Genomic DNA, 23,184 nt, shown 5'->3' on the forward strand with positions numbered 1-23,184 from the left:
CTAAGGATGCTGAAGCGGTTAGACTGGGTTACGTTTATGCGCGATGTTCTAATTTATCCGGTGCCCGGGGGGGAGAGGAGGGGACTGTGTATCAATGTCAATCGAGATGTTCGCCAGATTTTTTTCACGTTGTTGGTCAGCGTGGGTCATGGGTGGGATAAGGGCAATGTACTCGCACGTCTTTGCCAAGAATACAGCCATGTACCCAATTTTGGCGAGAAACTCGAGGCCTATCTTCACTCTTTCAAGAAAATTCGGTGCCCGGCTGTGTTATTGGCAACGGTGCGCGAGTACGGTATAGGGGGTCCGCTCGGACTTGCTGTGTATAGCTGTTGGAGCCAGGGCCTTTTCTCCTTTCATACACTTGTAAGTGTCGTAACCGTGGAGTGTCCACACATTATCTTCAGACGTAGGCTCTGCGACGCCAGCTGACTTAACTCAGATCCGCAACATCTCCCGATATCGCTCTTGGAACTGAGTTAAGTATCCAGTGCATACCCGGCCATCATTAAATCTGGAGAGAGGGGTATCCCCCGCCCACTCGACTCATCACACAAAATCACCCGTTCACAACCCCTCACTCGCTCAAACTGTGGAAGCCCTGCCCACAACCTCGGTTAATCCCCACACCCACCAACCGGGCCTTCCTCGCGGGGTAGAGCGCACCACATCAATCCATCAGACACCCAATACAATACTCGTATCATACAGTGCTCACCTCCACACTAAAAAAAACATAGCAATATATTCCAGCGATGAAATGACGATAAATACACCCAACTCCAACCTACCTCAACTTGCCCTCCCCTTTTTTTTCCGAAACCCCCCTCCCAAGAAAAACATCCGATTGCTTATGTGAAATGAAAGGCTGAGTGAGTGATGGAGTAATGAGCGAACAAAGGAACGAATGAATGAACTAATGAACGAATGCCTGGGTAACGAGCGAATGCGAGTGGGTAATGTAATGGGCAGACAAGCGTTAATCGATAAGAGAAAGAAAAAATGTGCGCCAGCGATGCAGGTAGATGCGAGGAAGGAAATTTGTGAATAAACAGGGGAAGAGTCGGGAAAAAAAGAGTAAGAGAAAAGTGAAAGATAAAGTGGAAAGGTGGAAATTTTCATTAACCGATCTGTAGCTTAGGGTAGCGTAAAAACAACAATAATATTCCCATGGGCGAGAAGCGGAACCAAGGAAAAGGAAAAGGAAAAGCACCAAATCTAAGAGTTGTCCTGTCTCGGCAACAACATCTCACCCCACTGGTCTCCGAAATACCCATCAAGGCCGATGGTCCCCGAGGTAACACCCATAAAGTTTGGCTGGGTGCTGCTGCTACCGATCATCCGGATGTCCTGGCCTGTTGTGTCCGGGCAAGTGCCTTCTGGAAGTTGCTGTGGCTGGCCTTGGAGGAGGTATTGTGGGAGCGGGCCGAACAGTTGGACTTCAAGACTATCGTATGGGTTACTACCCCCGCCACTGCCCGACGCATCGAAGCGGCTTTCGGGGGGGGATGAGCTATGGTCAATTTTATCGGGCGCACCTTGCGGGCGCTCAATGTCCAGACGGCCTGCGGCTTCGACTATGGATTCTAAAAGGGAATCCTTCTCCGCCGAAACAGATGTAGCACTCCCGTTACGGTCTGGGGGGTGACCGCTGCCAACGGTTACATCTTTTCCTGCGGTACGGGTTGTTCCGTTTGTCTGCATCTGCGATAGCAGTTTGCCGAGGTCAAAGTTTGGATGATTCACATCGACATCGGGAAGCAATACTTTGAGCAAAGCCTCCATCCGATGAAGCCGTGTCTCCAGGGCTTCGATGTATTGTGGGGCAGGGTTACGCCTTCGATTTGAGGGTTGATCGTAGGTACATTCTATTTGCACAATGATACCACAAATGTCAGTTTAGACGGAAACTAATCCTCCCCCGCCACCGTAAATAGGGATCAACTCGCGCAGGGGCAATAGAGCATTGTGGGAATGGAAGGTTTCGCCCGGGAAGAGAAATGTAAAAAAAAAAGGTGACACAAACCATAACTGTAAACCGTGCAATGGGTGCAAGGTTGTTTGCCATCACACTTGATCTTCTTCCTCCGGCATTCGTCGCAAGCTCGAGTGACTCTCCGGCGCTTCTGGAGCGGTAAAGTTTGCGCCTTGGCCGGGACTGAAGAGGGCGCGCTATTCCCGGCAATCGGCGGCGAACTTGTCCGCACAGGAGGAGGCATATGTGGCCAATCCGTAGTCTCCATCATGCTCGCTTCGTCGTCAAACTCGGAGGGAGAGGAGTGAGTCGAGCTCAAGTGGGATGGTGTATTCATGGTGAATCCCATTCGTGATGCTCCCTTCCCCTCAATATTCTCTCATAGATGCCAAAGGTTCCCTGCCTCCCTTATCCCCTCCCTCTCTCTCTCTCTTTATCTCTCTCTCTCTCTCTCTCTTGCACTCTCTTTTCTTCCCTTCTATTAATTAGAGACCAACAAACAGTGCATCACCCAAAAGAAGTATACCGGTAGAGATATGGTGGAGTCCCAGGGGGCGGGGAGGGTTGGTTATGTAGACAGGGAAGAAAGGCTGGGAGCGGTGAGGTAAATATGATAATATGCAGCAGTAGCGGTGGTGGTATTAGAGTGAAAATGTGGGTACCGCAAGAGAAGTTGAGGAGCAGGGAAAAGAATGGGTGGCACTGCCTATGCACCAGATTGTTCGTGGAACAGGCCCTCGCTGTGCTCTACTGTACAGTCTTGTTTCGGAGGCCGAAAAGAGCTTGACCTTGCAACTCGCGTTGTAGGCACCTTCACCCAGCGGGTGGTGCATACGATGCCGAAGCCTATTTCTTTCTGTTTTTTTTTTTTTCGCGGGCCCAAAGAAAATCCTTGACTGATAGGGGGACTGACGTACTAAACTCACAGAGGAAATTTAATCCTTTCGTTCCCCGGGCCCAAGTGGCATGCACTAGTCAAGTAGACCTGTAGTGGTGGTAGAGGTGGTGGTTAAGTCAACAAGTAACCTACAGAAAAATTCTTTCCTTTCCCATTCTTTCCCTGATGCTGCTCCTTTTTTTTTCCCTTTTCATTTTTATTTTTTGAGCTTGGTAACCAATCGCTCGGATGGTACCCTACAGTAAACAAAAGTGAAGATAATCATCCATAACGGTAATGATAACAAAGGGAAACTCCAATCGACAATAGATGCAGATATCAAGCGGGTCTTAATTGTCCTTCCCAGCAACGGGAAGATACGCGCGACAAGAAAGAACGAAGAAGGGGGAAGAAGGGGAAGAAGCCGAAGGGGACAAAAGGTTGTCAGTGGACTGTAAGTGATTTCTTGGAAAAATATTGGCAACCGCCGTGATTCTTCACCCCGGGTCACAGAGAGTCTCTTTGATCTTCCAACCCTTGTGGTTCATCATTGCTACCTACGCCCGAGTATGCGTGTTTATGGCTTGAATCTTTGGAGAGAGGGTTCATGGGATCAAGCGAAGAAATATTGCAGGGGAGTGGAGTGAGAGAGTGCTTGAAGCATAGAGCAGGAAAATAGTCTAGAGTGACCAAGGATCCAAAAAGATAGGATAAAAGTACTCAAGGACCTGAAGGTCACAGTGGGTTACCGTGGCCAGACTCAAAAGGTCAAAGGTCCAGGGCCAGTACCGGTACTCTGCTGCACTGGTACACAAGCTTTTTTCCCTTAACCTGCCGGCGTTTCCAATCCATTCAGAAGAAAAAAAAGGAAAAGGAAAGGGAAAAAAAGGAAAAAAGTGTTTGCCTGGAAACCACAAGGAAAAAAATAATAATAAATAATAATGCCGCCATAATCCTATCGTTCAACAATCCAGAAAAGGGAAGCTCCTACCGTGGAGGAAAGTCTCACCGCATTTTACCAATTGCGTTTCTCTCGGGGAAGGAGGGGGGGGAGGGGAGAGAGGCGGGCATGATTGATTTCCCAGTTTTTCCCTCGAAAGTTCCACCAAGCCTTGTTGTCCACTACCGGCGCTGTACCGGTACTGTACTGTACCGGTAAACCATCCATTGGCAACTTCCAGGTGCCCCACAGAGTAACGGCACGAGAAGGGGACAAGCAAGCAACGATTCGTCTTTGTAAGAACGCAGTATCCATAGATCTTACAAGAAGTCTCGAACTCTTGGCGATAGCAGAATGACCCCGAAAGAATGGGCAGAAAATGGTCATCAAATTTTACTTCACCATTAGCTCCTTTATTCTACGATACCTCCGTCCCGGGCCCCCTTCGACCCACGGTCCACCCCCTTCCATGGCCCACGTAGGCTTAAACCACAACCCGAAAGACTGGCCAAACCCTTCCCTTACCCTACCCAACCCCAACACCTATCCCACCGGTATAGGCCTAGTTGCTAGGTATGATAATTATTATGATAATTATGATACATACAAGTACGATATGCTGCGAACATCAACACCACGGCAATTGCTGACAGCAATCGCAGCCAGAGAGGGGGAAAGAAAGGAAAGCATAAAGGAGGAAAAGGGTTCGGGAACCTGTCAGGACATCTCCGAGATATCGATATTTGGAGAGAGGGAGCAGCAAAGACGACGACGACGACGGCTCATCACTACGACTGCCGGATACTGGTATCATACTATCGCACTACCGCGGTTGGAATGTTGGGCGGATTATTAAACTAGACATCACACTGAGGGAGGAGGGAGAGAAGAAAAGAAAGAAGAAGAAAAAAACTCCCCAACACCCACTTTCCGAAAAGTAAGCTTTTTTTCGCCTCACTGCACGCTGCGGAGGAAAAAAGAAAAAGAAAACTTTTAATACACTCGAGTATTGGTACTCGTACAGCAACTCGGATGGATAGGGGGAGTGAGGGATGGGGAGAAGGAGAGCGAAAAATGCGATGCCCCTCCAGTTTATTGCACTTGCGGTGTGCGCGCTGGCAGCTGGGTTGCTCAAAGAGCAGATTGTGTCGCATGACGTCATAAATTCAATCTCCACCAGAAGAGAGAGAGGAAGGAACCGAGAATGTGATACTTAGTCTAGCTCTCTCTCGTGCTGCTGCTATGTATATACAGTACGAGTACTGTACAGTGGCTATCATACTCGGGTGAACTCGCCTACATACTCTCTGCCTACAGTACCTGCCTGGCTGGGCTAATCCCAGCGGTGTTTCTCATAATAATACCGCTTCCTCTGATGCGAGCAGGAACGAGTTGAGTTACCACAGCGGGTAATCCCCTCACAAGCGCTCTGTGCTCACACACTCTCTCCCTGTCACCCCAATCCCCTCCATCTCTCCATCCATCCACCCATCCCTCTCCTTTGCCTATCGTAGTAACTGACAATCATCGCCATCGTCCCGAGCTAGCTTCTCATGCGGTTCAGCACGATAATCTGTCGTATTCGTAATGCCCAGGGGCACCATTACCGGAGGTGCGGTCACAACACATCACTGAGAACTCTGAACTCTTCAACTCGCTCACTTCCATTCCAAAACGGCTATTTCCGAACCATTAACAGCCAATGACCCCTACCCCACCCCTCCCACTCCCCTCCCCCTTCCCTTTCCCTTCCCATGTATGATATGATACTTGTGCGAGTACTCGAGCACTCGAGGATGATAGTATATAATATGATACCATGCTACGGTAGCCGAACCCCCCTGAATCCAAGCACGCACACACACACCCATGCGAGAAAGGACGCCGCCAAAAGCTTGTCAGCGCCATGTTGCAGGATCAGCCTAAACTAGCACACTTCCATCCTGTTTCCATCCCATCACAATTCAACAACCCCCACCACCCCCCATCACTTTTCCCTCTGCTCCCTTGTAGGGACCCGGCAGCAAGTGAGAAGGATGGAAAGAAAAGAGCTCGCTTTCAAATGTGATAGGTTATCTTGGGTTGACTTAGGATCGGTACAAAATACTACCGGTACGAACAGATACATTCATCGAGATTCAAAGGCGTGCAGCACGCTTTCTACTATACGAGTACTATACTATACAGCGTAATGGGCCTCAAACCGGGTCCCGGAAAATGCGAAGAAGAAGAAAAGCTCCCCAATCTCTCTGATCAGGGAATCACAGCAACTTTGAGCAGATAAAAAAGCTTGCCTAACATAGCCCTCCCCTGAGAGAATAAATAACCTGTTTTCCATTTCTAATCCGATGCACACGGTTAGAGGGATTGCTCGTGCAAAAGTGCGAAATTTTTGTGGGAGCGAAAGATGCGCCCAGCTGTTCGCAGTGTGGGATGCTAGCGAAACTTGGCCGGGTGCCTCGTCAGAGGTGTGTGTCCTGTAACTTCAAGCTTTGGGCTTTCTTGCCACGGAACAGTTCACCAAAATTCGGCCCTTCACGGAGGAGGACCCACCTTCAGGCACGTTGCACCGTACTCCCATCAGTCAGGGTTCATAAGCTCATTCGGAACTCCGAGATCCGGTTAACTCCGGAATACCCTGTTTGTTCTCTTCGTTGTTAAAGGGAAGAGAAAGAGGGAAGAAGAAGAAAAGAATATCATACAGTATGGGGTAATCCACGAGCGCTACGGTAGATCACTCGCACTTGGAAGAGAGAGAGAGAAAAATCCCATCCTCACTCACTCACTCACTCCCTTGGGGGATGAGGTAGTGTGTCTCGACAATCTGTTTCCTGGGTTGGAGGTGGGATGCTATGCACTTGGCATAGCGATCATACTTTACTGGTTCGAGCACAGTACCGATGCTCTGTTCCTACTGGGTCCCTTTCCCCATCAACAGAGTACCGGTATCCTACCTTATTTTATTTTTACTGGACTGGACGCCTTGTGTGTTTTCGGGATACCGGTACTTGGGCTTAGTTTGGCCTGCTAGTAATCGGCTTCTTTGGGTCACACGATTATGTGTGGTGACAGCCCTCATCCGTGGCACTTACTTTCATATTGATGGGTGAATATATTTTACGAGTACCGGTACTAGTACAGATAGATGTTCGAGCACCAGTACCGTATGCGCCAGATAACGGGGGGAAATCGCCAGAGAGGTCCGATGTTACAGAATACTCGGGCAACTGGGGGTGGGGAAGCCTACAGTATTGAGAATGAGAAGGGAGCGAGCGAGTGAGGGGGTGAGAATCTGCGCTACGACTCGTTTACCTAGGGGCGCTGCGCCGCACAGCAGTGGACGAGTTATATGGGGTGTGCATTTATTTAACAAACGGTCAGGCAAAAAAAAAACCAGGAGTATAGTATTTGAATTCAGTTCACTTCGGTTCCCCAATTGGATAGCGGTAAGGCCTAAGCTCACAAAAGTGCCAGAATGTATGAATGATAGGGTAAAGTGGGTGTTGGCAGTGCTCGAAGCTTACGACGAGAATCACAACCTCAGCCCTCCCTCTACGAGTAACTCAATCCCAAGCATGAGGCGGGAGATGAAATAAAAAGTAACCCAAGTCACAGCCAACCACAGGCCAGGTCGGGTCGGGTCAAGCCAATCAATCGTTCAATCACCCAACCAACATCGTCAAAGCTCGTCAACTAACACGGTCGATCCCTCAAACAAGCCTTTTTGACCCCCGTTCCATCCCTTCCTACCACGTGAGCGAGCATAATACTCGCACATGCAGAGTCCACCACAGCCCCAATCAAACGAATTCAAGGATTCCTCCCCCCTTCCCTCCAGCGCCGACCTGGAATGGAGTGTGGGGGGGTGGCTTTTTTTCTTTGTTTCTTTTCTCCTTCCTTCCCCCATGAACACCATACTTGTACAGTACAATAGTTGCTCCCGTGCTATTGTATTACACTATTAGACCCCCCCCCCCAGAGAAACAGTAGTTATTATCGGTAGGCAGTCGTCCAATGGTGAAACCGACAACGCGCGTCTTCGAACTGTTGACCAATGGGAGAATTACGCTTTGTTAGGCTCATGATCCCTTTCCAGCTGAACTTGATAAGTTCTGGGCCGGTCGGTCTGGCAGGATAGGGCATGCCAGGGCATGACAGGGCTGGCGAGGGGTTGGTGAAAAGGCCGCAAAGATCGCACGGGGTTTGTCGTTCTTATTCTGCTTTAATGCATCACGGGTTGAATAAGATATTGGACTCAACCATCGAGTTGGTCAGTACGTCCTGCACTTGTGCCTACCGTGGAGGAATTTACGTATTGCAGCGCTACAGGTACAGCCGCATTCGTAAAGTTCTCGTATACTCCCTTGTACCTCGGGAACTGTGCCGACTAACAACAAGTGAACAAGAAAAGCCTTTTTGGCTGATCGTTCTTAGATATGCCTCTAGGAACACTATAAATTTTTGAGACGATTTATTTTGGCGAATAATAAGAGCGAGGTTTAGCAGAGCGTTTCCAAATATAGGGGGTACTTGGAAGTGTACGAGAATTTTGCGAACGTGGCTGTATAGTACAGTGTAAGAAGGAGGAGTAGGAAATTGTCTAGGGATCGGTGATAATCTCACGATATGGTTGAATTGATATCCGCACGGAACAGAGTAAAGAAAATAGTAACGCTAGGCTATGTACGATATTGCGACGATACAGCAATAACAACAGGGCTGCAGAAAGGCTACAGTAGGCCAGATGGATTAGCCCATGATATGAGTTTCAGCTCTTCCCTTAACTATTCTTGTCATGTCTAGTACAGTGTACGAGTACACGTACAATCCTCGGGTACGGCAGATGTAGACCGCGAACAACAACGATCGTGATATATGCACAAAGCCAAAAACTCGGTTTTTTATCTCAAAATTTCTTAGTGTAAAATGCTTGCACGGCAATCAATCGAGCGGGCATATAGTCTAGGTTGCTGGGGCAGTGCAGGATTTTTGATATCTTTTATAGAATCCTCCCCCCCCCCTTCCTTTCCCTTGCTCTGTGGAGGGGGGGGACGCGTAGACGGTCCTAGTTGAAATCTCGGCACCGCCGCGATTCGCGCTTTCGTACAGGTCATCATCTACTGTAGCCTGCCGGTATCATAATTATGTGCCTCCGCGGAGAGCGTCATATTATTGAGAGTTTATTGGATTGCACCTGTGGATGTTGGGGTATGGTATGGTACAATAATACTTTGAGCGAGTAAGTAAGCAGTTGGAAAAGCCTCCCTCTCGGAGTGAGGGTGGTGACGATGGTGACGATGGTGATTACCTTGCGATGGGATGGGACGGATAGAAAAACAGGTGCGCGGATCACGGGGGGAGGGGGGGGGCTCTTGCTGGTCCTATGATACCGATACGCGCTGTAAGGGCGCAGGGTAGTAGGGTAGATGGTACTGTACTGTACAGTAGATGTATCATACGGTAGGCAATCTCATGGATCTAGATTAGACGAGATTGGATATTGTAAAAAGTGTCGATTTGGGTCAAAAATCCGGATTCTCGTGAGGACTGTAAAAGTAAAGGATGGAACCCCCTGTTTTCATTTACCACTTTCTCTTTTCCTTCCCCACTTGCAGAGCTTTTCTACATACCTCCACCCGAAGCCAAAGGCAGACTTGATGACGAGGAGATATCATATACCACAAACCACCAACCTACACAACACATACACACACACACAATCAAGAGTCCCACGAAACCCCCCCCCCCCTCGCTCTTGAGGCTTTTTTCCCTCCTTCTTCTCACTTCTCTCTCTCACCTTCGTGTCCACGGCTATGATAACAAGCTTTTTAATATTAACGTTAACGCCCCGCACTTGTCCCTGCACTCGAGCACGGTAACGGTGCGGTGCACCTATCGGTACCATACACCCAACCATCAAACGTCCCGCATAGCCAAGCTTTTCCGACAGGACGCTGGCGCAATTTACGATGGGAAGTGGACGAGTTTGTGCCTCGCTTGTCTTTGCCAAGAAGACCTCCGTCAGGCGAATATTTGGTGAGGGTTGCAGTAAAATGTCGGCTGGCGGAGAGGTATTCTTGGCAAAGCAGGGTGGATATTCTTTCTGGACTTCCATCCCCCTTCCTGACCACTAGACTACACCAACTATCAGCAGCCACCAAACAAATTATCATAAAACAAGAAAGGAAAAAGAAAGAAAAGAAAAAACGTTCATCTCTATCATTTTTTTCATTTTTCATTTTCATTTCATCAAGTCTCATCTCATTTTCCTAACAATATGGCACTCGAGTACAGTGATGCCCCACAAAGATCGGATTTCCGACCGACCGAAACCCCACGCAGATTGAATACTCAGCCCCCACTTTCACCCGCTCACCGCCCGGAAATGGGTAATTAATTGCCTCCATCCCGCCCTGTTTCCGATAGGCTGCCGGCGTTTCCACTATTGGAAGTGTTCTGGAAGCTATTTCTTGGGAAGTAGTTCTTCCGGGTGCGACGGCGGGTGAGCCGAATTAGTCTACCGGTATGATACCGTACCGGTTGGGGCTTCGGTAGGGCTGTTGGTTGGTTGGGTGGTTTGGGAGATTAAATTTATTTCTTCGGTCGGGGATCTGTAGCTTTCCTTCGGCATGTTATTGGTAGTGCACATCGTAGGAATGGATGGGGTTGAGGCTTACGGATGGTAGAGTTACGTCCTGCCTTGACGGGAATACCGGTACCATAGGGGGATGATAGACGGTGACGGGGAGTATCGGCTGTTCATATCCCGTGATCCCTCCATAACGTGAACAGAGGAATTGAATCGCCCAAATCTGTAACTTAGGTGTAGTCTAATGTGGGCCGCCGTTGCTCTGGTCTTTGGGCTGGGAGTTTATTCCCTCCAATTAACAGGTTCGGTGCGCACGGTATCATACGGTACTGTACTCTTTTCCAACCTGGGGTGTATATCTAGCCAATAGTCTACGTACCGTACCAGTATCATAAGCACTGTACTATTACAGCATCTCGAGCACCGTAAGTAATACCAGTAGTAAAATACGCCTGTATAGTACCAGATTCCCAAGAGAAATAATACCCCCAGCGCCCTTCCGGAGCGCAGAAAGTCCAACGCGAAATGATCCCCAATACGGTGCCTTCCCCCCCCCTCGTGATATAACACAAGAGCAAGTTAGCGCCTTGGCACATGGCAGAAATCCGTATATGTCATCACTTTTCACCAAATATCATACCCCTCTCCTCCTCCTCCTCCTCCTCCTCCTCCTCCTACCATTCTCGACCAATGCTCACTCTCTATAGAAGAAGAAAAGAAGAAAAGAACTCACAGGAGTAGTTAGCTCTATATCATACAAAAACCTTTGTTATATTCGTCCATTTCGGAAGGTGATGAGAATGGCAACCTACTGTACTCCTATATCATAGTAAATCATCGTATTGAGCCTTTTTTTTTCTTTTTCCGCAATTTATCACTCGGTTGTCGATTTCTGTGGGATGGTACAAGTATCATACGATATCCGATGTCGGAGCGTTTGAATTTTTCGCGAGAGGACTGCTATGATACCGTATTCAATTGCTACCTCCTCCGCTCGGATCTAGGCAGTAGTAAATACTGTGACTTGTGCGTATCGTACGTAGCAGTTCTTTTCAACGGTGCGGTATGTATACAAGTGGGTGGGATTGTATGACGATATGATACTCTGGTATGATCACAAAGAGCGGGAAAGAAAAGAAAAGAAAGAAATACAAGGCCCGGTTGACCTGGAGTGGATATAACAAGTATGACATTAGGTGAATTATCCATCTTATCCATCTTATAATACAAACAGGAAGGAGGGTGCTTGGGTTAAGGATCATGAAAAATTGGGTTCAGTACAGACCCACCAGTCTCATAGGGACTGCTTGCTTGCTTGCGAGTAATTTCTCTCCTTTGGAGGAGGGAAAGTGAATGCGACTGGTCTTGGGTTCTATCTAACCGGTATTGTACTGTACAGTACGATGCTGTTTTTTCTTTTTCATTTCATGGTGTTTAATCGATCCATCGATATATTGTATATTATTATATTATAATCCTTGCTTTTTGCCATCACAAAATTTCCGCCCTGTAGACCATGGACCGTGCCCGAGGAGTGCGAATGAGGAGCTTTTTGCCGTTCCAGTGCGCGGTATGCTGTATCGCGTCTCTGCCTGGCAGGATTTGTATGAGGCCATGTGGGTTGTTGACAAAGGTATTGTGCTGTGTGCGGGGGCATAGGGTGCCGTATTGATGGCACCGGTAGACTAGTCTACTGTCGGACTCGTGGATGTCCACGCAGTCGATTGCGGTCGGGGGACGTGGCCTCGATATGAGAGGCATAGTATAGTGGCTCTCCATCATGTATTTAAGCCCGGCGGTTTGGTTTGTACTCTATCCCGAGAAGGACAACGCTCAACACCTTACACAAGAGGTCTCTCCCACGGTACGGATGTGATGATGGGTGCTGGTAATACCAGTGTTTTATTGATCGTTCCGGGCGGGGCGAGTTGTGTTATGTTGGATAATGAATGAGTGGGTCTACTCTACAAGCGCTCACAATGGATGGCATGAGGGCACCGTAGGTGGAGGTCCTGAGATCGGGGTTAGGGCTCGTGGAGGGGTGAAGGTATCATACAAGTCCGGCACTGTACGATACTATCATAGTCACTGCTGTATCGGACTATCACAGCCCACACACACCCCGCTCGACCTGACTCGTCTCGACTCCATCAGGTGCTTTGACGTGGGTAGGTTAAATTGACACCCACCCCACCCAGGCCATCCATCATTCACGGGCACGGTGCTGCATGTAGACTATGCCCGACAATTCATATCATAGGTACAGAGAGATACACCTGCCCTCCAGCTCCGCAGTGGGGTAGGACACAAAAGGGCACCTGTACGCGAGCACCGCGGTTCTGGTGCTGACGCTGGCGAACCCACCTGCCCATTAGGTTTTCGCTTGCTGGCCCCCCAATTGGAACGGATACCGGTATTGCAGCTCCCGTGCTATCTATCATAACGTTATCATTCCAGCTTCGCTGGGGGTGGTGGTGGGGTCTGAGAAGGTGTGCAATAGTACTCTTTACCGAGGCACGTTTATGGGTGGATACGCGATAGGTGCTGATCGACCGAATTACTGGCGATGAGGTCGCTCCCGCACCGGGGGTGGGCAGTGTGTGGTATCAGTACTGTACTGGTAGGATTCAGTGCTGGCTATGGATATCATACCGGGCATAAGTTAAGTGTGTGATAATCTCATGGTAGTCGTTTGGGCTACTCGTATAGGCAACGCTTCCGCCAACTTATCCGAATCACGACGTTGGCGGGGTGGGGGAGGGGGAGGGGAGCCCGTCCCTCATCTCATGTTCCCCCCGGGAATGTGGCAGTTGGAGGTGGGGGGGGGCACGGAGCAAGCAAAGGCTCGAGTTGAGCGGGAACGGTAAAGCTAAATGATAAGTGTGATCGCCAGACAATCAATCGGTCCGTCAGTACATAGTCTTTGTCTTTTTCTTCTTTCCCACGCATCGATGCATCCTCATCCCCACCACACGGGTTCGACGTTGAGCAAGTCCCGCTCCATGCTCCAAGCTCGCTTGTTCCACCCCCATCCTAGCACCCTCACCACCGACGCTTTACTCTAACGGGACTGCCAGGTGACGCAATATTTCCCATTTGGCGCTTGTCGCTGAATTTTTCTCTCTCCTGTGATATGATAATACAATCAAATCTTTGGAGCCCTATGTGATTGCAATCGACAACAACACTTTGTTCATAAAGGGAGGAACCCCAATATATTATCATTTTTTACTCGACTCTTTACAATCTAGCCTATTCGTCTTCTTCAATAAGGTAGACTAAGGTGGATGAGAGGATAGCTATCATACGTACGAGTTACCAGCGGGGAGATCCGAGGAGGAATTCAAAGAGATATGATAACCGCTATCATACCCGTACCCTAGGGAGCAAGAGATAGGGCGAAGGAGGAGAGATAGAGGCTCAAATCTGTGCCAAGATTCTGGCAAGTGGAGTTGGTCAAACGCCCACCACAGGATTTCTCTCTCTATTGTCTCCATTGTTGTGCCACTGCTTTTGCCTCACGTAAACCCGAAGCGCGAAGTCAATTTCGCTTGAAATCAATCACTTGCCGACAATTATCACCAGGGTTCGCGTATTTTGAGATGGGAGTTCTCGTCTTCCCTTCCCCTTCAAACCCTATACAGTACCCCCCATTAATAAAAGTTCCCTTGTGAATTGTGTTTTGATGCCATCTCATTGTTCCCGAGGAGAACAATTGGGCTGGATCGGTTGGTTGGTGGGCGCCATCTCCCTTCCCTGTACGGTAGACTATCGTAGTAAACATCACCATCGTCATGGTCAGCTCCCACTTCGTTTCTAGACTACCACCACCACCTGCTCTCTCATTTCTGCCTCCTCGTTCTGGCCTCCACGCAACCACGAAGTGAATTTCTGTTCGCAGAGTCGCCCTTGCCTCAACGTACCCCTTCCTGCGACATTTGCGGTGGCGGCTGCGACGCTGCTCGGTGGTCTACTTTAGTTTTTAGAACGCGATCTCATTCTCCCCCCCCCCCAGCCCACTTTCACGGCTCAAACACCGCGTCGCTCTCCGTCTCTGCAGTTATCCTTCCACAGGCCAGCGCATCTCATCGCTACTTACCTCATCGGCACTACTGAGAACACTTTTCATTGCTTCCCTGTCCGTGTGCTCTAGCGACCGGTACTTTTTCCAAATCCCCCTCAGTTGCTTTGTCTCATGATCGCGGTCATGGCCGTTTGACAGTCACCCCGTTGATGGGTAGGGCTTTACGCGTGATGCGAAGTTGCTAATTACTGCTTTTGTCATCACAGCTCAGAGGCAACCCGGTAACATTGGAAAACAGAGGAACGGAACAAAACCAAATTTTTGTTTCAGCGACAATGCCGACTTCAGCGATAAGGCGAACTCGCAACCGTCGTGATTCCACTCCCGATCAACATGCTCAGAATTCCTCTCCTTCAAGGCCCAGGAGCAAGAGACGCAAGGTAAAGTGGTCCAGCAATCCCTCCAAAATAGGAATAAATCAAACTGCACTCTTTCTTTGCTACCGCTGCTGCCCACCGCTTTGTAGGGCTAGGTTGGCGGAGAATGCTAAAGTTTATCCTTCGTTGTAGGTTCAAGCCACTGAAACCTCGCCTGACCCTCCTTTGGACCAGATAAATGCTGTGATTGCAAGCTTGGCGATGCCAGATCCTAACGTGGTGGTAGCTGTAAAATATGCTAACGATGAGAACTATCGTCAAAGCGCCCAGGGAATTACTGCCTATGCTAAAGTTGCCGGCGCTTCGTGGACCTATTACGTCAAGGAACTGACCATCCGCATTGGTCGCCCGCCCGATGCTCGCCCTGGCACCGCCGGATCTCCCACTCCTCCACCACAACAGAAGGCCGAAGATATTGTGCACATTGACCTGGGCCCGAGCAAATTGGTCTCCAGGAGCCACGCTATCATTACTTACGACATGGCCGGGGACCGGAATTGGCAGTTGCGTGTCTTGGGAAGGAACGGTTTGAAGGTCAATGAGGAGCCGTATAAGAAGGACGCGGTTATTGTGCTTCAGAGTGGAAGCATTATTGAGATTGGTGGGGTGCAGATGATGTTTGTCTTGCCCGATAGGCCCGCATCTATCCACCCCAGCTTCCTGCAACGTGCAAGGGTCCTGGCTCCGATCGAAGACGATCTTCAACTGCAGACTACCCAGAGCAACGACTCTTCAAATTACGATACTGCTACGATGCCGTCTTCGCAGGGCCCCAGGCCGTCGTCATCTCAGCAGCAATTGCTTCCACCGGCCGTCATCACAGACAACCCATCACAGCCGGAACCCGCTAGGAGAAAGGATGAACCAACGTTTCCTCGTGGGGTTGTTTTGACAGCTGAGAATATCGATTACTCTGATGATTCCCTGAAAGACATGAAACCGCCCTATAGCTATGCCATGATGATAGCACAGGCCATTTTGTCTAGTGAGGGGGAGCAGCTAACACTGTCCGCCATTTATTCCTTCATCACGGAGAAATATGCCTTCTACCGGCATTCCAACACAGGTTGGCAGGTCAGTCGCCATGATTTCCTCCTCTCGGTTTGGTTGACCTGACATATCCGTCCAGAATTCTATCAGGCATAATCTCTCACTCAACAAGGCTTTTCGGAAGATTCCTCGACGCACCGATGAACCAGGTAAGGGGATGAAGTGGGAATTGCTTGCGGAACATCGTGACGAATATATCAAAAAAATCCAGAAGGTCACCAAAACTGGCTCCGGGCGTCCCGGATCTGCGCCAGGGTCGCCGTCCTCACCCAAGCCCGTTAAGAGCAATCAGGGCCAGGCCCAGTACGGAATGAGCCAGCAGCTCCCGCAGCCTCCTTCTCAAGCCTTAAGGCTAGATGATCCCCACGATCTAGGCACGGGATACCCTACAATCAAGAACTCAAGATCTGTTACGCCACCCCCGGTTGCCTCCTATAATAGAGTTGCACCACTGGAGGCCTACACACCTGACCGTGGATCTCGCCTTCCAGCTCTACGCGCTCAAGACAATGCTTTAAACGACTTATCAACTAACCCTCACCACCCCCGAAGGTCTAGTATTATCACGGCGACACATACCAACGATATGATTTCGTCTTCCCAGAATCACCACCCGTCATCAGTCCACAGCGATTCCGCCAATATGCCTTCGCCGTCTCGGCATTCTCCATATGCAGATGACCACCCAGCGTTGAGTGCGGTGACACCTGCACCGCAGCGCCAACACCCCCGCCTCGCCCCTCCTTCCACCGGACAACTCCCGTCGTCCTACCTTCCAACCTCCTCTCCAGCCCCGTTCTGGAAATATGTCCAATTTGGGTCTACACCTGCAAAGCCCGGAGACTATAGCCCTTTGAAGGATTTGCATAGCTCTTCCCCACCACCGGTTTCTGGGCCTGAGGGAAGCAGCAGGATTAGGGAATTGGGTAGCCCGTTGAAGGAACGTGGTGGTGGTTTTCACTTGGCGGGGTCGAGAGGTGGGACAAGCCTCATACCGGATATCAAGGAGGATGACGATGAGGATGAGCTTGGTGATATGCAAGGCGTTGATTTGGCCAGGTGAGTTCATCCTCTCCCAAAAGCCCCCCCCCCAAGTGCAATGAGGTATGCTGACGGCAATAGGGGGTTCGAAAAAATAGGAAAATTCCACTTGAATGGAAGGATTGCTGGGGCCGACTGGGGCGCGCCTTGAAAAGATTGTCTGGACACAAAACGACGAAACGAAATGCTAATGACATGGGTTTTTCTTCCCTTTCTCTTACTAAAACATCCCTTATTCTATGTCTGTCATGCGTAACGACGAGATCAAAAAAGTTCCAGCAAGTAAATTGTTTTTTCTTTTGTCGAAGAGCTTTGGCGGTGGTTCGCTTCATTGCCACCTCAAACCTTGTTCCCTAGTTCAACTCATTATTTCTCTTCTTGACCTTCCTTTCTTTTCTTTCTTCCCCATAACCTTTCCTTCCCTTTCCCCATTCCTCTATCACCATCTCACGATTTGTATGAATAACCACCACAACATTTTTTTGAATAAGGCTTATACGATCACTCACACTGTACGGGTGGAACGCTCGCAAAAAACAAAAGGGGGGGGGGTTTCTTGCTCTTATCGACGCGCGATTTGCGTTTTCTGTCCTGTTATATCCTAGGGGGTATACCTTTCACTTATTTTCTCCTCTTCTCCATTTTCTATCACCGGCATCCGTATTTGGCTTTGCTCTCGTCTTTTGTGGATTTGGCGCGGATGTAGGGTAGCGGCTTGGAATTTAAAATTGTTGAGCTTTCCTGTTTTTTATGATATAGACGCTGATTGAGTGATCCTGTTAATCATGTACTGTACTGTCTTTCCATAAGTGTGTAATAGTATTGCCTCAAGTTGGTTTGCTATCATAGAGGAGCGAGTACTGTGGCGTTGGACCCTCGTGCAGTATCGAATCATAGCGGAGGACAGAGCAAAAGGGCGACGGGGAGAAGATATTATACAAAACTTTTGGCACGTGTGCACTTCCCCCGTTTGGTGGTTATGACGAGGAAGTGCAATTACGAGTAAGTTGTACCGATGATATTTCTGATTGGATTACGTTGGTTTCCTTCACGGAACGGCACGAGTATATAAAGGGCCCTTTAACTCCCGCATCTTCCTATTCCTACCTCTTCCTGCTTGAGCAGACTCGAGAATGATTGAGCTATCATACCCCATTTTTGCCCCCTCCTCCCTTCTCGATTACAAAACCTTATCCATCCCTGCAGCCTGCTTTCCACCCATGCCCGGTTCCTGGAATGCTGGGCTTGATAAACGCCCATAAAAATGGGTTCACGGTGGTCTCGTGCTCTCTCTCTCACAGGACTCAATGGGGCCATTTCTAATAATAAGCTTTTTGGAAGTTTTTTGGTGGGGAAAAAGGATCCGTCGGCTTCCGGCCACCAGAAAGGATACTGCAAACTCATTGGTTGGTGGTGATCATCTTGTGTCACTCGTATGCCGTCACTAACCCGAATCGCGGGAACAAAACAATGATGGCCCCCCCTGAGCGGTCCAGGGTGATATTTGAGCCGAAACTCCCCTACGGGGGAGCGGGGAACTGACCTGCTCACTGAAGATGCTTCATCCATGCAAATTTTCAATTTAATTTACTTTGGCAATGGATAAGAAAGATTGTCCTACAGCAAGGAGAAGAAAAAAAGTATCTGCCGGTGTCGGCAATCTTCGTTCAAAAGAGGATGGCTTATTAGTGGTCTTCTAAGTCACCCCACGGTGAAAGGAAACAGATGAGAAAAAAAAGAAAGAAAGAAAAAGAATGGGCCAGAGAAATAATAGAGAAAGAAAGAAGCGACCCCCAACTCGTCTAAGATCTCGCGCCAAATCTCACAATCACCACCCCCAGAAAAACATAAAAAGGACAAAACCCGCTCTAGAATACAAGAAAAGAAATGTCGAGCGCCGAATTCAGATTTAAAAAGCAAACCAATACGCCTCCTCCCCCGAACGTTAACCTCATGACGATGACAAGATAAGCCAAGTTAATCGACGCAAGCCCTACGGGACCTTTTCAAAGGCGGAGATGAGTCCAGTTGTTCGGAGGGTCTGATACTCTCGTAGGGGAGCCGCCGGCGTACGGCTTTGGCCACACGGACCTTATCGGATGGGTGTTGTGGGAGAATGGATTCCATGTCGATTTGTGGGTCCTCCGGGTTGGTGTCTGGCACGAGAGTTCCGCCTTCTTCTTCATCCATCATTACTGGGGGGATTCTAGACTTGTGCTCTTCATAGAACCCTCCCCTTTCCTGCTTCATGGGTGGTGGAATGGATGGTGGAGGGTGGGGTGTCTCCTGTTTGGTATCCCTCGCCTCCTCCTTGATATCCTTCTCCCGCTTGATATCACTCTCCTGGGTTCCACTAAACTCGCGCTCCCTTTCATCATCAAAGACGGCTGCCTTGATCGCTTCGATGTCCTCCTCCAGCTCCTCGGTCCTTCCCTCCAGATCGAGTAGGCGTGCCTCTAACGCGACGCCGTGTCCCTCGTCACCAAACAGCCTTTCTTCGGCTTCCTCAATCCTCTCCGCCAGATCGATCATCTTCTCATCCAGCTCGCGTAGCCCGCCCATCAGTCTTTCCATGTTCATCCTATCGGCGGCGATCTGGTTCCTCCTCTCGAGTTCTTGTGCCTCGAGCCTTTCCTCCAAGCGGGCTATCCTAGCCATCATGCCCGCATATGCGCCAATCGTTAGAAACGTGCTCGGGGTAGAGGGCACAACTGCCGCTGTTGCTGGGGCCATCGTCGTTTCGGCTGAATGATAGCAAGCATGATGCCCGCAGGCACAGGTATCGGCCGAATGAGGGCTTGGCCAGTAATTCCGACAATTGCATCGTGAGCTCTGCGTGGTCGAGTAGACCACCGGGACTAGTGGATCTGTGTGTGCAATAAAACCGCAATCACCCATTGGGAGCTTTCGGGGAGGCACGACGATCGTTTGGTTGTAGCCCCGAAGCATCTGTTTCTCCTTATTTTGCCTCTTTACTTCTCCTATCCCCTTTGCAAGACGCGATAAGGAATAATAAACAGGCTCTCGGTTCCGGACGATGGAGGTAACGAAAAGGACCGACCTTTTTCTCGTTCCAGGGGGAGGGATGGGGTCACCGGGTATTTATGATGGATCGAATGGATAGATAAGTAAAAAATGGGAAGAAGAAAAAGAAAAACAAAAAACACTTGGAAAAGGCGGGAGAAGAAAGAAGGGGGAGGAGAGCAACAACGGCAACGATAACAAACAGAGTATGTCAATCAGATCAATCAGATCAATCGGACCGTTGCGTGGGGGGTAGGGCAATTCCAGAAGATTTTTCACGAGAGAGAGAAAAGGTCCCACTGCAGGAGGTGCTGTGCATGGAGTATATATCTACTTTATTCCACCGTCCCATCCATGGGATACCGATATCATAGAGGTGCAGGAGCGATGCTTGGAAACCAAAGGTGTTATCATACGGGGCTATAGCATCGATCTCTCATGCTTCCATCACGTCCCGGGGTGGGGACTGGCGGACTGGGGAGGGAAGGGAACCCCCATGCTTCCTAGCGGAAAGCCAAACGGGACGAGCCGCTGTGAACCAACTAAACAGAACTAGGCCGGGTTAAAAACACATGCGAGGGTGTGAAGTAAAAGAATGAGTGAAAAAAGAAAGCAAGGAGCAGATGATTGGCTGCGAGAGAATTCAAGGGCTGCCATATGATATGAGTATCATATCATGGACAAGGTCGCCGCCCTATCTCACACGGGGGGGGCATTTTAACCGCACTCACTTTTCGTTGCTCGATATGATAGTTTCCGTAAGTGCATTCCCCCAACCATAAAGCTCATCGATAGAGGATTGTTGGATCTACCAATCAGTCATCTCTGTCATACCATACTGGTGCCCAACCCCATCGAGGTGGCCAAGGCGGGAGGATCTGAGATTTCACCAAACCTGCCCTTATCATATCATATCATATCATACATGAGTGATACCGTGCAATTGATTCCAGTTTCGATCCTTTCGGATAAACTACCGATGCAAGGCAAGATTGGTCTGACGGGAATGCTGTAGATAAGGTGCGAAAGAGTAGGCAGAGGGGGAGTATGAGAAGCTATGATAACAGCATGTTTTGTGGGAAATTTTATTATCATGCCCATATGGGGGGCAGTTGAGGGTAGGGTAAGAGAGTACGGTGGGGGCTTAACCTCAGCACGTGTAACCAAAAAAAAAAAAAGAGCCACTTCAACTTCATTCTTTTTTTCCTATTCTGGTCTTCTCTCTACTCTCTAATTTTTCTCTAGATAACAGGTTAGAGCTTCGGAAAATAGAAGGGTACTTGTATCTCAAAAACACCAACCTTTGGGCGAGCAATACCGGTATACTCGTACCAGTATGGTATCATACCGGTAGGTTTGAAGATGGGGTGTGTGGGGGGCCCAGGGGGGAACCCAAGTGTCGCACTCGGTGATTGTTAGACTCTGGCGGTTAATTTGCCAAGAAAGAAGGGGGGTTAAGAGGACATCCAACCGGGAGACGTGTGAATTGACATGTAATTTATTGCCGAGCAAATGAATATCTCGGGTGCTCCAGTTTAAGGTTTTCCCCCCACGATAGCGAATATGACAGAGTGTAATACCGGTAATAATAATACCCCACCCCAATACTTGTAAGGGGGTTTTTTTTTTGATGTGTGGTGGTGGTAGTGTACGAAGACAGTATTAGGGTGTGAGATGCCCTACGAGCTACGAGCGAGTGAGTGTATCGAATAGCGAGCGGAATATAAAAAAAAAAAACCGGCTCGCAGAGGTGGGGGAAGCTGGATCACAATTGCTGGATACCGGTGTGGACCACCGTAGGTACGATACCGCACAGCACCATACCGGTATCCTGACGCCCAAAACCGGTCATTTGTAACCCAAGTCAACTTTATCCTCTGAAAAAGAAAAAAGGTAGAAAAAAAAAGGAAAGGGAAAGGGATAGGGAAAAGAAAAACAAAAAAACACAGGTCGGGAACCGGTTATCCCCCTGGGCCCTGACACCAGCGCAGCCCGCCAAGGAGGCGGTGCGATGCCGCGGTGGGTTATCGATGAGTTTGGTCTCGTTGGTGGTATCATATGTATGTTATGCGCTTTTGTCTATTGTAGAGATAACCGTGATGGGGTTTGCTCATGTCCTTATCGTATCGCTGTGATATCCCCTCCCGCCCCCATCCGTTCAGCGGCGGGTGATCGCATTGCGGTACCGGTACTGTTCGTACTGTACTGTACTCGTACGTGTATGATACAGTACTGTACCGTGGTGAGAACGCATCATAGTCGTCGTCGCCGTCGCCGTCGCCGTACCCGCCTTCGTTTTTGTGGAGGGAGGGTACTAGGGTACCTTTTTGAGGCTTTTTGTTTACTTGTTGGGTATCACATGGATTATCCCCAAGGAGGGAAAAGCAATATTGCGAGAACCAGCAAGACCGCACGGTACCGCACTGCGAATACCGGTATCGGTATCGCAGTTTCGGTACAAGTGGATGGATCACATGATGCCTTGGTGATGCATGCATGTATCATATCCTCCGTAATATTACCCCTGGAGCAAGGTAGGGTGAGAAGTGTTGACGGGCATCATAAAGGTCCGGTAACAAAGAAAAGTTAGTAATGCAACAGTTACGGTACTGGCCGCCCGTTAATACTTTTTTTTTTACGACCCCCCCTTTCGCGCTCGGAACACCGGCCCAGATAATATCGGGAGAATAGGTACGTGCACAGTATCTTCCCCCCCCCAGCTCCAGCTCCACTTCCACACGACAAGACCTGGTCCAGCCAGCCAGGACGCGTGCATCAGTAAAATTATGCTAACCTGCCGAGCACGGCCAGATCAGCTATCGTACCGATACCGTACTTCCTCCCGCCAAGCTATGGAAGCTGGTAGATCCCCCGTGCCGGTACGGTACCGGTACTCGAAGCAAGAATTAAACGCACCAAGATCTCGGGGTAAGTGCCCGGGGCCGGACGGTCCCGCTTTATGCCTCGGGAGCAGAAGTGTGTGTCTGTGGAACTGCGACCGGTTATCGGTAGCTTGCGGAGAAAGTGTGTTTTGGGCCAGCTATCGTGCGTATCATATCGTGCTCGGTACCTCCTTTACTCCCTCAACATGATACACCGGTACATACAGTACAGGGCTGTGGGGGACATACCCCCCACCCCCCACTTCGTGCTCCAGTGCACGGAGGGAAAATGTGAACGCTCCGAGTGCAGTGCTCCGATCGATCGCGAGTGAGAGGACGTGTTGG

General features: G+C 49.4%; 4 protein-coding genes; 2 read left to right on the forward strand and 2 right to left on the reverse strand.

Moving 5' to 3' along the window:
- Nucleotides 1–725: 725 nt before the first annotated feature.
- Nucleotides 726–2,972, reverse strand: GSTUM_00004065001 (uncharacterized protein). XM_002835215.2 has 2 exons: nt 2,027–2,972; nt 726–1,868 (listed from the first exon to the last, which is right to left on the reverse strand). Exons 1-2 carry the CDS (start codon nt 2,310–2,312, stop codon nt 1,219–1,221), a joined length of 936 nt encoding a protein of 311 aa, XP_002835261.1. The 5' UTR covers nt 2,313–2,972; the 3' UTR covers nt 726–1,218.
- Nucleotides 2,973–4,171: 1,199 nt separating this feature from the next.
- Nucleotides 4,172–4,782, forward strand: GSTUM_00004066001 (uncharacterized protein; the record flags this gene model as incomplete). XM_002835216.2 has 1 exon in its annotated part: nt 4,172–4,782. One exon carries the CDS (start codon nt 4,172–4,174, stop codon nt 4,646–4,648), a length of 477 nt encoding a protein of 158 aa, XP_002835262.1. The 3' UTR covers nt 4,649–4,782.
- Nucleotides 4,783–5,664: 882 nt separating this feature from the next.
- GSTUM_00004067001 (uncharacterized protein) lies at nt 5,665–6,130 on the reverse strand (the record flags this gene model as incomplete). XM_002835217.2 has 1 exon in its annotated part: nt 5,665–6,130. The coding sequence occupies one exon, from the start codon at nt 6,128–6,130 to the stop codon at nt 5,972–5,974; it is 159 nt and encodes a 52-aa protein (XP_002835263.1). The 3' UTR covers nt 5,665–5,971.
- Nucleotides 6,131–14,200: 8,070 nt separating this feature from the next.
- On the forward strand, nt 14,201–16,955 carry GSTUM_00004068001 (uncharacterized protein; the record flags this gene model as incomplete). XM_002835218.2 has 6 exons in its annotated part: nt 14,201–14,540; nt 14,672–14,845; nt 14,975–15,916; nt 15,972–16,169; nt 16,224–16,486; nt 16,589–16,955. The coding sequence occupies exons 2-6, from the start codon at nt 14,741–14,743 to the stop codon at nt 16,953–16,955; spliced, it is 1,875 nt and encodes a 624-aa protein (XP_002835264.1). The 5' UTR covers nt 14,201–14,540; nt 14,672–14,740.
- Between the last annotated feature and the right edge of the window lie 6,229 nt (nt 16,956–23,184).

This window comes from Tuber melanosporum, assembly GCF_000151645.1.
Source record: "Tuber melanosporum whole genome shotgun sequence assembly, scaffold_1, strain Mel28".
NCBI classification, from domain to species: Eukaryota; Fungi; Ascomycota; class Pezizomycetes; order Pezizales; family Tuberaceae; genus Tuber; species Tuber melanosporum.

Bases quoted from the DNA above. Each gene is read 5' to 3' on its own strand.
- GSTUM_00004065001 (XM_002835215.2), bottom strand. From the start codon at position 2,312: ATGAATACACCATCCCACTTGAGCTCGACTCACTCCTCTCCCTCCGAG. The intron at 1,869-2,026 runs GTTTGTGTCACC...TTGTGCAAATAG, and splicing joins TTGCACGGTTTACAGTTATG to AATGTACCTACGATCAACCC.